Here is a 15,294-nt window from a genome sequence, read left to right on the forward strand (position 1 = left end):
CGAAGTAAAAAGAAAAGACTCCAGTGGGTTCTCTTAATGGACCAATGAGTAAGAAAAAAAACCCTTAACTACCCTGTGCCATGCTCAGAGGCATGAAATACTTATATCAGCAGTTTGCTAGAACAAATATTTCATTCCCATAATCCACTTTATCTATGTTCATGCAAAGAAAACCACAAGCTAACACTGAATGTACCTTAGCATTCTAATCAGATGTTTGGGCTCAGGGCCTTTAGAAATATGATTGAAGTTCTCAATTTATTTTATAAAGAAAAAAGCAAGCACATTTTTCCCCTAAATAAGCTTAAGTATTTCCTTCCTTCAGGCAGGCCTCCAAATGCTTACCACTAAAACAGATTCCAGGTGAAGTTTAATTAAAAATAAAATAAACATGCAACTAGACTGAAGTGTCACTAGGGTAGGGTGAAGAGATTAAAAATCATGCCACATACATCCTTAAACTAACCCTTTGCCACCTTCCCCTCCCTGAGCAAGGTGGTGCCCTTTCCAGGAAGGGAGTCCAAGTCCTGATAGTCTTTAAGATCCAAAGTTCATTTTATCAAGAGTTCAAAGTACATTCAGGGGTAAACAGTAAAGCATAACATCTTCCAGCTGCTACTTGAGCAAAGTCTTGGTGGCTGGTATATCACGCCTTTCTAATTACTTTAACCTTGAGTTTTAACGTTGCTGCAGATGATTTATTCATAGAAAAACCATTTATACATACATTTGCATAATTACATCCAGTGCCTGATTATATATACTCTGTGCGCCCTGGTATGCTCCGTATCCATTTCAAGCTGCAGCGTGATCTACCTTCTTTCCTCCTCTATTTCTGAGCTCAGAGTAAACAGTGCGAGAAAGGCACATCCTGCCGCCACGGAAGCCTCATTCCTTCCAAACACGACACTGGCTCCCCTTCAATGCCTCATTTTTCCGATTTCTTTGTTTGGTCTCCTTTGCCCATTTCTGGTGCTTAGAACTACAGCCAGTAAATAAAAGTCAGTCTGTTCTTTACCAGGTTCATTTACTTTAATAGGGTGAAACCAGACTGTTTGTGGCTTAAATGAGAAAATGGTGGGGAGGCATCACTCACAGGAACTGGACATTTTTCTTTAAAGGGCCATAGGTTTGGGACTCACTAAAGAATTAGGGGAAGAGGCATTCTGTGTCCTTCAAGACATTTTCTCATGTTGCTAACATTTTTTAAATTTCTACTTCAGTTATTGGAAACAATTGCTCAATAAATTACAACTTGTTTAAACAAAGCAGGCAAATTTTCCATCTTAGTATCTTCTAAGATGTATTATAATGTGCACTGTCCTTAAGAAGACGTAGAAAGACCCAGAGTTGCTGGAACCTTAGAATCAGGTTTTAGAAATAATACTTGTAGAGTATGAAGGGGTAAGAGTACAAATAGTTCACAGTTAAGGAAGTAAGGTTTATTGGTGAATTTTTAGAAGTCACTGAGAATAAAGCAAAAACAAGAGAAAGTAGGTTAATAAGATACTTCAGACATGAGAGAAGCTTTTGAGTAAAAGGAAATATTCATACATGATATGTTGTTTAAAAGGGATATCTGGGAAGAAAAATATTCACAAAAGTCACTGCAGTGCAAAAATGATCTATAAGCGAAGAGGTTAACACGTGGAGGTGGTAGATGCTAAGGGCTCCAGTGATCCATGGCTCAAGCATACGCTGGTCTTCGGTGACAGACCGTAATACCAGGTGCTAGGCATCAGAGTAAGTACATGTCCAAATGTACAGGTGATGTGAAGAATCTATAATCCAAGAGGGAGCCCAGGTTGCAAACAGCATTTATAAATAAAATATTATCCAATTCCTCCTTTTGACAGAAATGGATAGGATTTAAAAAAATATAATGCTTGAGAAGACTGAAAGATTTAGATAATTGATAGGAGTGATAATGTGAATGTTTATCATTGTTCATCAGAAATTAAGTATGTATGTCCAAGCTGTTACCATCAGTGAAGTTTACAGATGGGCAAATCATAACTTCCATATTTTTATAGGTAGTATGGCTCCAAATGATTTTGAGGTTACAATCTGTGGCATGTACTTGCTTCTAGTAAATCTAATTTAAGCTACACAGGGTTACTGAGATATTCTAAGCTTTACTTGGAAAGAAAAATTATTTTCTGATAATTTAAAGTCGGCCTTGCACCAAATTTCCTCTTAAAATGGTCCTAATAGAAATGGGAATCTCTTGACCCTTTTAGGCCTGCTGTCAGTAACTGGTTAAGCAGAGGCAGAGGGACGCTTGTAGCCCAGGCCTTGTCCTGGTCAGTTAGAGTGTGTCATGGAGAAGAGAGGGAGACTGGGGCCTCAAAAGGCCTACGACTTAGTTGGTCCAAGAGGATGGAACTGGGGCATGGCTGCCCGGCAGCGCCCTGCTCTCCGTGCACTGGGAGAGCAGGTGTGCAGCATATGAGCTAGCAGGTCAGAACCTTCCGAAGTTGAGCAAGTGAGTTCCTATTCTTCTGGGGAAGGAATGAAATTAGAGAAAGAGGTGAGAGGAGGCTTCAGGCCAAACCCTTGATTATTCTGGAGCAGATCTGGCCACTGGGCAACATTTGATATGAAATGATTTAATTCCCAGCCGTGTTCTGGCCTAACTTTCCATTGCTAGTGTCCACAAGCCAGGAAGGGCAGATTTTCAGGGTCTCTTGGGTTTGTTTCCATTTCGTAATCTTGGGCATGCCCAAATGCTTGTTTCTACAGCACCCACTGAGTTCATGCAAGGACAAGGTTAATCTTTACTGAATGTGAAGAAATCCTGGAGTACAAATGACCTGTGTGCTGATAAACCTCAAGGCACTCAACTTGGCATGCGATGGGGCATACAAACCTGTGTGGCTTCCTTTCCAGCTGAGCCTGGTTCTCACCCGACTGAATTTATGGTTCTTGCTAATCTGCAGTCATTCCACACCAGGCCCAGTCTGAGAGCACCAGTGCAGCACTCAGAGTGTGAGGCAAATGAAACTGTCTTCTGACAGCCCAGAGTGCTTGTACTCCACTTCTGGTCACCACTGCTCTCCAGGAAAGTGCCTGAATAGCTAACAAGTTGGCTTGTGTACATGGCATTTATCAGACTGCCCCTTGCCCAGGCCTAAGCTCCCGGCTTTGCCTCAATCTCTTCTTTCTTACCATTGAACAAGGTACATTGTCTGTCACCTACCTTCTAGACCCCACTGGATGGGCTTACCCTCCCGTCCCTCTGGCATGTGTTAGGGAGCCTGGGTCCTTATACCGTCACAACTCTGTTACTGCAGAGTTCACCAGGCCCAGGCTATCTCCTTTATCTGACCTTTGGTGAGCAAGCCCGTCTCCTCAGTTTGACTCACATGCTAGAGGCACCGTCCTCGGGGGAAAGACCCAGCATTAGAACACTAAACACTCTGCCAGCACCTGCCTCTCCTTTGCTCCATCCTCACTCACATTTTAGAAGGGTCAAGCACACAGTTACAAGACCTAAGAATATTCAGTCCAGATGTTCTTATAAGCTTCCTGGTAAATTCTGAAGAACATCAATAGCCTTCAACTTTTTGCCAGACTGTAAAAAGGGCCTAGTCTTGAAAAGGCAGGGGTGAGGGAAGGAGCTTAGCAGAGTGCATAAAATGTAGACTCTTGCATGGCTACAGAGCGGAGAAGGGCTAGCCTTTGGAAACAGTTTTCACAATGTGTTAGCCTCAGGGCCAAAGACCTCCCCACCTCCAGGGGAAAGTGCCTTATTAAACATTATTTCATTCTTTAAATGAAATTTGGAGATAAGTTATAAATATAAAAGGCTTTAAATATTTAAACATTTTATCTTTTGCCCTTTTAATATCTACTTGAGTAACTTTTCATTTCTTTCTAATCTATAGGTTAAGAATATTAAAATTAGCTATTAAATAAAATTATAAAGTATTTCTTAATTACCCTGCCTGCCCTTCCCCTCCCCCTGCCACTTACACACTTCACTGACCTCCTGTGAGTCACCCAAAGAACAGGACACCTGAGGCTGGGGCATTAACTGGCAGGAATACTGTCTATCTCTTGGGTTCCCTCTGGTTATCAGTAAAAGGTCTACTTCATCTGTTAACTGAGAGGAGCAGTGTTTGCCACCAAGGCCACCCTGCTGGCTAACAGAGCTATGGTGGGTATAAGGTCTGAGTCCCTTCCTTATCACTGCACCTCTAGGAACACATTTTCTTCCTTGTCCCCCTTCCTAGAACAGTTCAAAGAGAAGCAGGGGTAGGAAAAAGAGTTAGGTTATACTTTCAAAGTCAATGGACTTGTCTCTAACAATCTTAGGGCACAGTATCTGAAACCCCTTATGTGCTATATGAAGATTAATGGTTCCTCATGACTAAGAGTCATGAGAAGCCTTATGTCATATAGTGGTGCTTTTAAACATGCCTGAAAATTCTTTGATACCCTACCCCAGAAACAAAGTATATAAGTCTTACCCTTGAATGTGGGTGGGCTTGTGACTTGCTTGTACCAGACAGAACAGAGCAGAAATGAAGCTGTGTGATTTTCAAGGCTAGGTCTGAAAAGGTGATGAAGCCTCTATCTTTTCTCCAGAACACTCATTCATTTCTGCAACTCTGACTCCCTTGAGGCTACCAAGCGATGAGGTCCCACCCAAGCCAGCAGTGACCACTAAATCTGTGTGTGAAGACCCCACCAGGAGACGCCCAAGTGCTGCCCAGCCAATGAACTCTCCCAGCTAAAGCCCCAGAAGCTGTGGAATACAGAAAAGTCATTGGTCCAAGCCATAAGTTCTGAGGTACTTTGTTACATATTACTAACACTCATCTATTTTGATGTCCGCATTATGTTTATAGTATGAAGTTTTTCAGCAAACTCTTATAAATACCTTCTGCACTATAAATAGTCAGGAGGTAAGGAAGCAGCAGTGTGCATGTTAGTATATAAATGTTTAATGTATGCCTGGATAGTCTGTTTTTTCCATGCACTTAGTACATACCTTTTCCCTCAAAGCCATCCACAAAGTAACATCTCTGAATAGACTTAAAAAATTATTTTTGCAGAAGCTAAAAATGTAACCAGATTCCTATATGATAAAAGATCAACTAAAATTCTTAATCAATGGCAATGCAGTTTTACTTCATCTCACAGAGATGAATACATTTAATACATTTTAGACTGAATTAAAATTTTCTAAAACGCTATTCCACAAGTTATAGAGAAATGTGGGGAGATTTTAAAATACAGACATGCACTAGCCATTTGGGGACAGTTTAGGTATGGCACAGCCTAAAGCCACAGGACCCAGCAAAGTAAACAGCCTTCCCAAGGACCTCCACTTGTGACCAAGTTCCCACCTCTCTTGGGTATCTCTTTGCAAACACATAACGGAATAAAGTTCCAGCAGAGAAATCAGTTCACAGATGATCTGCCTATTTGAAATTTGGTATCTAAGTATACAAAAAGTATTTGATTAATTTCATAAAAGGCAACCAGTTTTTTAAAGTTAAGAAATGTTTAAAAGTAACTTAATTTGTAAGACTATGTGACTAAAAGAATGAAAACAAAACATTTTTTCAAGTTATTTTTCCTTCTTTTTTCACTTACGTATCTTCATAAACCTGCCCTCAGTTCTTGGGAAGATGAATCTTCTAAATGGGTTGTCTTCCTGTTAAGGAACTTAACACATCTATGGCCAACTCAACACATCTGACTCACACTGTAATTCAATTAACAATATCTTCCTGCCAGGTGCTAACTTTGTAGGCTGGGGAATGTGGCTGCTCTGGCTAACATTTCCAAATACCCTGGAAGCTGGTATTCCCCACACTGGCACTAACAGATGAAGTTGGCTGATATTTGCAATTGCCTTCTAATTAATAGATTGGAAATGATCCTTCCTGTTCCTCTTATGACAGCTGCATTCCAGGCACAAGAAAATGAGCATGGCCAACACAAGAGCATTAGAATCCAGGGGGAACGGGTACCCTTTGGTCATGTGACTTGTACTCTGCTTGATGTTCTCTTGATCTCTAGGCCTCTTTTCACTGACCTCCATCTCTTACAGGTTCTTTCACAGCCATGCCTACTGCCTTCCCAGCTGCTCTTGCTAGGTTTCATAACTAAGTTTGCTTAATAAGTTACATGAATTTGGTGACCAGTTGTCATGTGCTCATGGCCCATGGCTGCTAGATCCAGACATGGGCTGAGTGAGTCTAGGCTGGGCACTCCCTGTAACAGCATAGTTTAACCTGTCAGAAATGGCAACAATAAAAAAAAAAAAAAAAAGGTTGTACTGGCCAACTGAACTACTGCCAGGCTCAAAGATTTAGTCTGCTAGTACGTCTATATTTAGAAGTTGTTCCAGCACTGGCCGACCCTAGACAACATCAAAGATAAATGTTGGCTTGAGAAATAAAGCAGCGTGTATGTGTTCAGCATAACCATATATAAGTAGGGGTTCAAAATAGGGAGGTGGGGACACTCTACATCTGGGTGGATTCAAAAGTTTCTTGTGCCCAGCTTCACTCTCCCCTCAGTGATGCCTTTTCACTTTACCAAGTGCTCTGGAAAAGAGGAACTTTCAAAGGTAAGAAAAGGGGGTAGGATAGGTCTGAAAAGGTGATGAAGCCTTTATCTTTTCCCCAGAACACTCATTCATTTCTACAATTCTGACTGTTACTAAATGAAATACTGCATAGATTTTATTTTCTGGTACACTCATTTTTTTTTTCATTAATGGAGAGTCTTACAAACCTGAAATAGCCAAGGATGGTCACTAAGTCCTCTGATACAAAACAAACAAACGAATAGAATGGTCCTATATATCCTTCCAAATATGGAGGTTTATCTGATGTGAACTGTTTTGATTAGATTGGTACACTAAGACTGGCCCAGTGAAGGGAAGGGAAAGAAGCAAGGGGGTCATGTTAGAAAGGCTGCTGTACTACTTACAAGTGAACCCAAGGATGCACAGGCTCTGTCCATTCACCTGGCCAACACCCCAGGGGGTCACCTGCCAGCTAGCAGCCAACAAGCAGGAGACACATGAGTTGACAAATTAGGTGCCAAAGACCAGATCAGTGTTTGTAATTTAGCCTCAGTTGAAAGCTCCTCACAATTTCCCCCAAACACATCATAACCCCAACCCACACATGGTAAACAGCAAAAGGCAGTGAGAGAGTGTGATTCAGGTGTGCGGATCTCCAGGGCTGAGGCCCCTAAGAAAGAGAGGACTCCTTTTAACTCAGCTCTGTCTTTGGTACCTTTGGACCTTTCTGAGTTAGTAAGCCATTCTCCTGGCTCTGAAATCACCCTCAGAGCAGTGAAGCCTGTATGAAGGGACATACTGACACTTGGCCAGGTCACTGATCTGGCCTGAGGCACTTGTGTGGAAGATGGTTTCTTATGGACAGAGTGCCAAATGAAGAACATGGAATCCCACGCTCCAGTCTCCATGAGGGCATTCCCTGGCAAGGACCACAGAGCATGCAGGCCTGGGCAAGTGGCATCTTCCCCTACCTTTTGGCCAGGCACTGGTGAGGGGTGGGGAATGGAAAATGGCTTTGCTGGCTTTCTCCACTGGACTGACATACTGTGTAGCCCAGGGCAGCATGGCCTGGCCCTCGGAGAAAGCGTCAGCCACCTTCTCGGGGAGACTCTCCTCATCCCTTCTGCGGTCAGCAGGCTTTCTGCCTGCTGAAGCTCCAGTACCCTCCAAGGACAGTCACTGTCTAACCAAAAAACCATGTGTGAATTCACTCATGCCAAGAAGCATTCTGAAAGATCACTAATACTCCCTACTCCACACCACCTAAGCTAAACAAGAATCTGATTAATAAAGCAGTTTCCAAGTACTTCCTATGGGGCCAACTCAACTCCCACTGAGTTGAGTTAGCTTCTCCTGAATGGGATGTCCCAGCGGCGGCAATCTGGGGCTTGGCCCCCATTCCAGGAGGTCCCTGCAACAGGACCGCTGAGCATGGGCTGGCTTGCTAATGGTTCCCCAGGGCTTATGGGCTCTCCCTGCTGCTTGCCTTTCCTGCTCTATTTCAAATTATACTTGCCTTGATATCTGCGGTTATTTATTCCATTCTTAGGCCACTGTGTCTTACATCTGTGTTGGCTCATTAGTCATCAGGGAAGCCAGATGTGAAATTCCTTCTTGGGCTAGCTGAGTCACACGTGAGAAAGGTTCTTGGGGACTCCACAAGTTACATTCCCACAAAGCTGTTTTTCTGGGTCTTTCATACGTTCCCTAAATGTCATGTCCGGAAGCGAAGCTAATGGCAAATTAACATCTAAATATAGCATTTACATCCGTGTTTGTTTATTTCAAACCATAGACACTACCCTCAGGGCTCCTCTTTAAGCTCCTACCAGAAGAATGTCATATTCCTTCCATAAAATCCTTCCTATTGTTAACTTTTTCTACTCCGGAACTTCACATGAGCTTAGGAGACATGAAGGAATCATTACACTAAATATGCTATTGCCCAAGTTACCTCGTTCAACGTTCACCCACCTGTGAGCTGACTAACACTGTTTTTCAGTGGAGAAGCTGAGGCTCAGGGGTTAAATGACTTGGTTGACTAGTTAGAGACAAAGTACAGACTGTTAATCCAGGTGTCTTCAGGTGAACAGTATGTCAGTGGTACACAGCCCCCATATGCATTCTTGCCGCATGTTCTCAGAAAGCTCTCAGGAGGCCTGCATCTACCGAGGGCTGATCGGCAATAAGCACCAGCCAGTACTTCCGCATGGCATGACTTAAAACCCTGATGGCAGAACTTATAACAAGTAGTTTCCACAAATTCCTCCTGTACAGAACTTATGTTTCCTAAAATGTAAAAGGAAGTCCCTATTTGATTGTGAAGTTTGCTCTTTCACTCACGTTTTCAATGAAAAGGCCCTATCACCATCCCTTAAAACAGCCTAGATGAGCATTTATGTGAAACTCAATCCAAAGGTTCCTAATTTTTTTTTTTTTAGGGAGGTGAAAACCCTTTCCTATCCCAGAGGCCTCTACATCCTCAATCCTTTCCTCTTCGCTTCTTCTAGAGAAAAACTTTCACCTCTAGATACCTCTGTGCCATCAGCCACAGAAGTAAGAGCAGGAGCCAATTTAGCACAGAAGGTGCCCTAGGAAGGGGTAAGAGCAGGTCCATGGGACCATCTTGGTGACATAGGAGATTTGGGCCCTCTTCCACCTACCTGAGGTCTAATTCCTCTCCACTGTGGAAAAGAACCTCCACCTTGAGAAATCAAGCATTGAAGCATTTTTTGCTGTTAGAAATAAACTTTTCTCCTTTTCATGATTCTGGATTAAACTAAAAACTCAATTCATAGAAGAGGAAGGTTTTTTCCTTTTTTAAGTCAGCACTAGTCATAATATGCAAATCTAGCTTAAGAAAGACACCCTCACTGGGGAGGCTGGGTGGGAACGGAGGGACAAGGGCGGGGAAAAAGAAAGGGGGCATTAAGATTAGCATGTATAGTGTGTGTGTGGAGCACGGGGAGGGCTGTGCAACACAGAGAAGACAAGTAGTGATTCTACAGCATCTTACTATGCTGATGGACAGTGACTGTAATGGGGTATATGGGGGGGACTTGGTGATGGGGGGAGTCTAGTAAACATAATGTTCTTCATGTAATTGTAGATTAATGATACCAAAATAAAAAAATAATAATTAAAAAAAAAAAAGACACCCTCGCGAGGCTTTGGACCTGCTCCTGCCAGCTTTCTGTCTGTTGTATATATTAGAATGTAAACATGGGGGGCAGGGGCACACAACCATCAGAAGGCATTAAAAGTGTAATGATGACTCATCCAACAGTCAAATAAAAAACTGCCGTGAAAATGGCCCTCTGCTTCTCTGCCACGGAGTCTCCTGGAGGAGGATGCCCTGCTGAAGATCTACGAACGTGCAGGGCCAGTTCTCTGGCCCCAACGCTCTAAATGCTACAATTCAGCTGAGTCACCACACCAAGGGCCCCTGGCCAGGAGAAGCCACATCCTTCCAAGGTACGAAACTGAGCTGTTTCAGGAGAAAATCAAAACTGATGGCCAGAGCTGAAAAGCCAGTGACACCTGTGTGCTCCATTTTTAGTTGCTCATTACTCTCAGTCAGTGACACCCCACGTTGATTTAAAAATTAAGGGACTGTCTAGTTACAATTATTAATGGAGAAAAGTGGACATTTAGTCCTCTTGCAGAACTATTACAGAATAATTTCCAAGTGAATTCTATGTAACAGGAATGTAACATTAACAACAATGAGTTTAGGAGACCCATTAGGGCCACACCTGCCTTCAGAGACCTGCAAGCAGTTAGCTACTGATTAAAGGGACTCTTTCCAAGGCCAACTCAGCATAGCATTCCCTGTCCTAGAAGAAATAAAGGCCAGGTTCTCACTGGTCTCTCTCTTACTGCTATCTCATTCATGATGGTCTTCTTCTAAAATGCTTCACTGCCCATTCATTTATTTTACCAGCCCTTTCAAAATTTTACAGTATGTAATTGTGTTACTAGAATGGTGATTAAAAATTAGAAGAATAAAGTATCCTGGGTACTCAAAAAAGTGCTGTTATACTATCATAACAATATGATATTCGTAGCATATACACAGATGGGGCCATCTCACCCCAAGCTGTGATTCTCAGACCAGGTGTCAGACCAGAAATGAGGCAGGGTGCTATTTCTGAACACAACCTTCTTTGGGACTCTGAGTTGGTACCCATCTCCCTCCTCCATTCACTGTACCTTTCAGCCTTCTGTTTGTTTCTATGGCCCCCTGAATGACAGAGACTGGGTGTATGGCTGTTGGGACAGATGTCTTATGAGAGGAGAGCTCTGGCTATGGAGAGGACTGGGTGTGTAGGGGATGACTACAAAATGCCCTGCTCATTCTCCTGTCTCCCATCTGCCAGTCTCCTGCTCCCCACACTCCACTGGTGTTGTCTGGAAATGGTCCTTGGGACCAGGTGCACCTGGCTCCAGAAACTACCAGTGGATCATTTCAGAAAGATGGCCAGAGCCTCACATGCTCACACTTCCTGCAGGTCAGATGTTGTTCTTCTCTGTGCATTTGACTTTTCTTCCTTGAAGCCAAAGCCTGAGTAAGCATGGGAATGCAGGATGAGAAAACCAACCCACGTGAGCTGCCCCCACCAGGGCTGCCGATACCCCCACCCAGCTCCAAGTTTAGAACCACAGACTGCCAACTGTTGTATCAGAAACTTGACTTCTGAAATGACAGAGTGGGCAGCAATGAGCTGGTTACTGTTGCTTGTACTCTCATTGCCAGAAAGCCCCATGGCACCATTTTTTAATCTTTTTAAGGGGATGGAAAGCAGGGAGGTATAACATAAGCAAAGACGCTACTAAGTGGAAAAATTTGAGAAGCATATCACTTGTTTGTTATATTTATGTCTGTGCAAAAGTGCAAGAGGAGAGAATTACTCTTGTTTCCCCAGCTATCAGTATAAGGACATTATCTTTCCTATGTCACAGATCCTTCAGGGGACAGCAGTGCTGAGGCACTGAGGGGTATGCTCCATAAAAGCTTAAATAATTAATTAATGAACAGGGCAAGCAATGGTGAAAAGGATCCTAAAATATTCGCATCTGAAGGGACAATCCTAAATAATCAGCTGTGCGACAGCATCATGATGTAAATGTATGCAAGCAGATGGGCAAACTGAGGACCTGAGAGGCCAAGCTGTCCCTATAAAACCTGGAACAGAACCCACGTATCCTAATTTTGGTGTTCTTTCAACTCTCCTCTGCTCCACAGAGCTCACTCACTGTACCTAAAGACCAGGGAGCACTTCTCAGAGTTTGGGGTCCAGAAGTTTTCTAGGAGGTGAACAGTAAGCCACAGACCATGGAAGGATTCCTAAGTTGGCAAAAGGCCCATAGTTCAACAGAGCCAACGCCAGCAGGAATTAGAAGGTGGAAGAGAAAAGAAAGAGAAAGGGAAAGGCAGAAGGATTAAAAGGAACAAGGTAAAGAGGAAAGGAGACCAAGCAGGGAATGAAAGGCAGGGAAGGCCAGAAACAGACAATTTTACATTTGTGATTGTTTGTCTATAGGGGTCCTCTTGATGGTAAGTGCTCATCAGGCACAGCTTCTCTGCTGCATGTGAGGCTGTGGTGTATTTCCTGCCAGCAGCAGGCTGGACGCTTTCAATTCAAACTCGAAGGGAAGGCGGCCAACAACTGAGTCACTGTTGTCATTTCCTGCAGCACCTGGCTTTTCCTTGGAGGTTTCCCACTCAAGTACTCAACTTCTCTGACCTTATTTAACTTAGGAGGCCACTGTCCAAGGCAGAGAAGCAGCAAAAATACACACTCACACGCACATGCACACACACTCTCTTTGCGCCCTGAGAGTATAGCTGAAATGAACAAAAGCCTCCTCTTTACTGATAAACTCTATCTTGATATAAATCCTCAGATATAAGGAAAAGCATCAGGTAGTGCAACAACCCAAAACATTTACAAACAGATTCTCATTCAACTCTCACTCATCATTACGACAGGATGAGGAGATGGGAAGATGTTATTATGTGCCCACAGGTCAGCTAGGTTCCCTTCCAAATTTCTTGACTGTCTATAAAAATCTCTTTCCCCAGGGGTCACAGGGGTGGTTTCACTTTCTAATCAAACCACCCTAAGATAAAATCCACCTAATCTGTAAAATATACTGGTTAAGTCTGAGATTTCACCAGTCTGTACATAGAAACCATTCACAAGGATCCTAAGAACAACAGATCGTTGTCTTTGGTAACTTGGAAATCTTAACTGTTCATATGCAACCCAGATGGGAAAATATGCTCCTGCAGAAAGTGATGAAGGGCCCCTTTTTCACATCAAAATTTCATCATGAGAATTTCACCCAATTTCATTCTACATTTGGTTAAAATATTTTTTCAAAACTTGTGTTTTGAAATCTTCAAATCCCCCTAAATTTAAGCCACAAAAGACCATTTAACTCGTATTTCTCCCCCAAATTCTCCATTTCCTATTCTTAAAGTCCTTAGTCTGTTTACTCAATCACAGAAAGAAAAACGCCAGGGTAAATGAATGAATAGAATTAAGATTTCCAGGAACAAAAAGCACAGTTGCTTTTTACAAAAAGTAAGGCTTCTGCATTCCGCGTTTCCTGCCTGAGAGTCTGTGTGTAAGGCCAGAAATGTGCCGGGTCACCACTCAGCACAGAGTGGCTGGCCTCAAGAATAAGCAGACCTCACCATGGACACCATCCCAGGGCCTCTGGAGCAGCACAGCAAAGGGAACACCTGCTACAGGCTGTCTGACCCACAGGGTGCTCATACGAAGATGAGGAAGACCTCCAGGCCCTGCTGCACTAGCCTACAGACAGCACCCAACAGTGCAACGCCAAAGCACACTCACAGACTCTAAAGGAAGGAACACGCATGCTGTGCAAGCCTCCGTGTGGTTTACCTTATCAAAACCCATCTACCCGGCCTGACCCTGGGCCGTCAACATGACAAAGCAGTCAATTCTTAAGACTAATTAATGGCTAGCTAGATGCTAGGGACTCCAAAATAGATTAAGAGTCTGTCTTTTCTTTCAGGAGTATTTTATTTTTTTTTCAAATAAGCTGAGTAATTATATTTTAATGTGTAACTTAGATATACTACTTCAGCTCATATTCATTTCCCACAGTCAATAACTATTGGTTTAAATTTTTCTCTACTTACATTCTTTTATCCGTGTGTTTACCACAGCTTAAAAGAGAATAAAATGGTATTTGTTCAGCCATTTTGTTTTTGAACTGGTGTTTCAGATGGATGAATATGAAAATATGCTCACCTCATCCCATTCTAAAAGGTAGTTGGTGATTTTTGAACCATTGTCAATCGGTGCCTAAAAAAAAAATCGAACAAACAATAAAACCAGATTAGAGAAAGTTATTCACAAACAAAACTAAGAGCTATCCACCTGGTTAGAATACAGTGTCAATCCTAGTCCTGTGCTCTCCCCCTCAGAGGAATAACCAAAGTATTTCTTTGGTCAAACATTATAAACCAATCTGAACACAAATCAACCATAGACAGAGCCCCCACTATTAATAAATCATACCCACAAATAGCTAAACCTGTCTTCCCACCACCTCTACCCACATGATGCCCTACTTCCCTTGGAAATAAAAACTTTTAAGAGGCACTTTAAGAGTACAGGGAGAAAAAACGCATCTGAGAAATACAGGCACTGCTTGGGGTCTGGCGGGGTAAAGTTGACCCTGTCAGGTTCAGAGTCAAGAGTCTCTATTTTTAAAAGTTCTCTCATACAATTTTTTTTTAAGTGCTTAAGGTTAGAAATCCTTTTGTGGCATTAGGATCTCCCCCTTTTCTTTAAATGTGGAAACATGGGGTACCCTGGAGAGATTATTAAGGGCAGTAAGGCCCTTCACATGTTAGCAAAAAGAAGTTTCATTATCTGCTTTCCTCTGAAAAGCACGCCTGAGCTCTGCTATCCCCAGGAAACAGGACGACGGGAAGGGGAGCGAAGAACTTTGGAGCAAAGAGCGCTTTGCAGGGTTAGACCTGCCAGAAGGGGGCGCTGCCACAGGGTCCTCCACAGCACTGAGGCCGCAGGTGGGGAGAGACGACTGGCATTGCACAACCGCGCCTGAGCCTGGCTCCTCCCCAGGAAGGGGCAGGAGCCCCACGAACTGTGGTGTCCTGCCCCTAGGGCAAAAGGCAGCTGGGTCACCTGAGCTGCACTGAAGCCCAGCTTGGCTGTTTGTCACGTGTGGTCTGATGTCAGTCGCTTACATCAATGTTTAATTTCTTGTTCCAAGAATGGATGGACGTGATAAGTAAATAGGAGAATATATGTAAATCACCTACTAAACTACCTGGTCTTATAGGAAGCACTTAGTAAATAGCAGCAGTTACTTTATTATTGTTAATAATAAAACATCAACAGGGACTCAGTAAATATTAGTTAAATTAATAAAGAAACTCTTCTGGCTCTCCATTCCTTCCTTCCTCTTCTGAGTCATATAATTTGAGGCCCAAACCCAGATTCCAGGTAAGCACTCCTATGTTCCTCTGAACTGTGACTTCAGGCTTCTGTGGCCTCAATTTGTGAGTCAGGCTAGGAATGCTTTTAAAATTCTAAATTAACAAACTCAAAGTTTTAGATGAGAATCTCTAAAAACAGAACTATATTTACGATGCTTATAAATTCTTCTAGAGAAATCATAAGTAGTTTCTTCTATGATATCCTGCCCCACTGAGTCCCTAACCTCAAGGGTGGGCACAC

The 15,294-nt window shown here is 42.9% G+C and overlaps 1 protein-coding gene across 3 annotated transcripts in view; it reads right to left on the minus strand.

Annotated features, from left to right (window-relative positions):
• FNDC3B (fibronectin type III domain containing 3B) overlaps window positions 1-15,294 on the minus strand; it is a 331,538-nt gene that overhangs the window by 59,994 nt on the left and 256,250 nt on the right. For all 3 annotated transcript variants that reach the window (XM_073232085.1, XM_073232084.1, XM_073232083.1), the window contains exon 11: window positions 13,837-13,890. In XM_073232085.1, coding sequence (XP_073088186.1) covers window positions 13,837-13,890 — 54 coding nt within the window. The remainder of the gene's footprint in view (window positions 1-13,836; window positions 13,891-15,294) is intronic.

Source organism: Manis javanica, chromosome 3 (assembly GCF_040802235.1).
Source record: "Manis javanica isolate MJ-LG chromosome 3, MJ_LKY, whole genome shotgun sequence".
Classification (NCBI taxonomy): domain Eukaryota; kingdom Metazoa; phylum Chordata; class Mammalia; order Pholidota; family Manidae; genus Manis; species Manis javanica.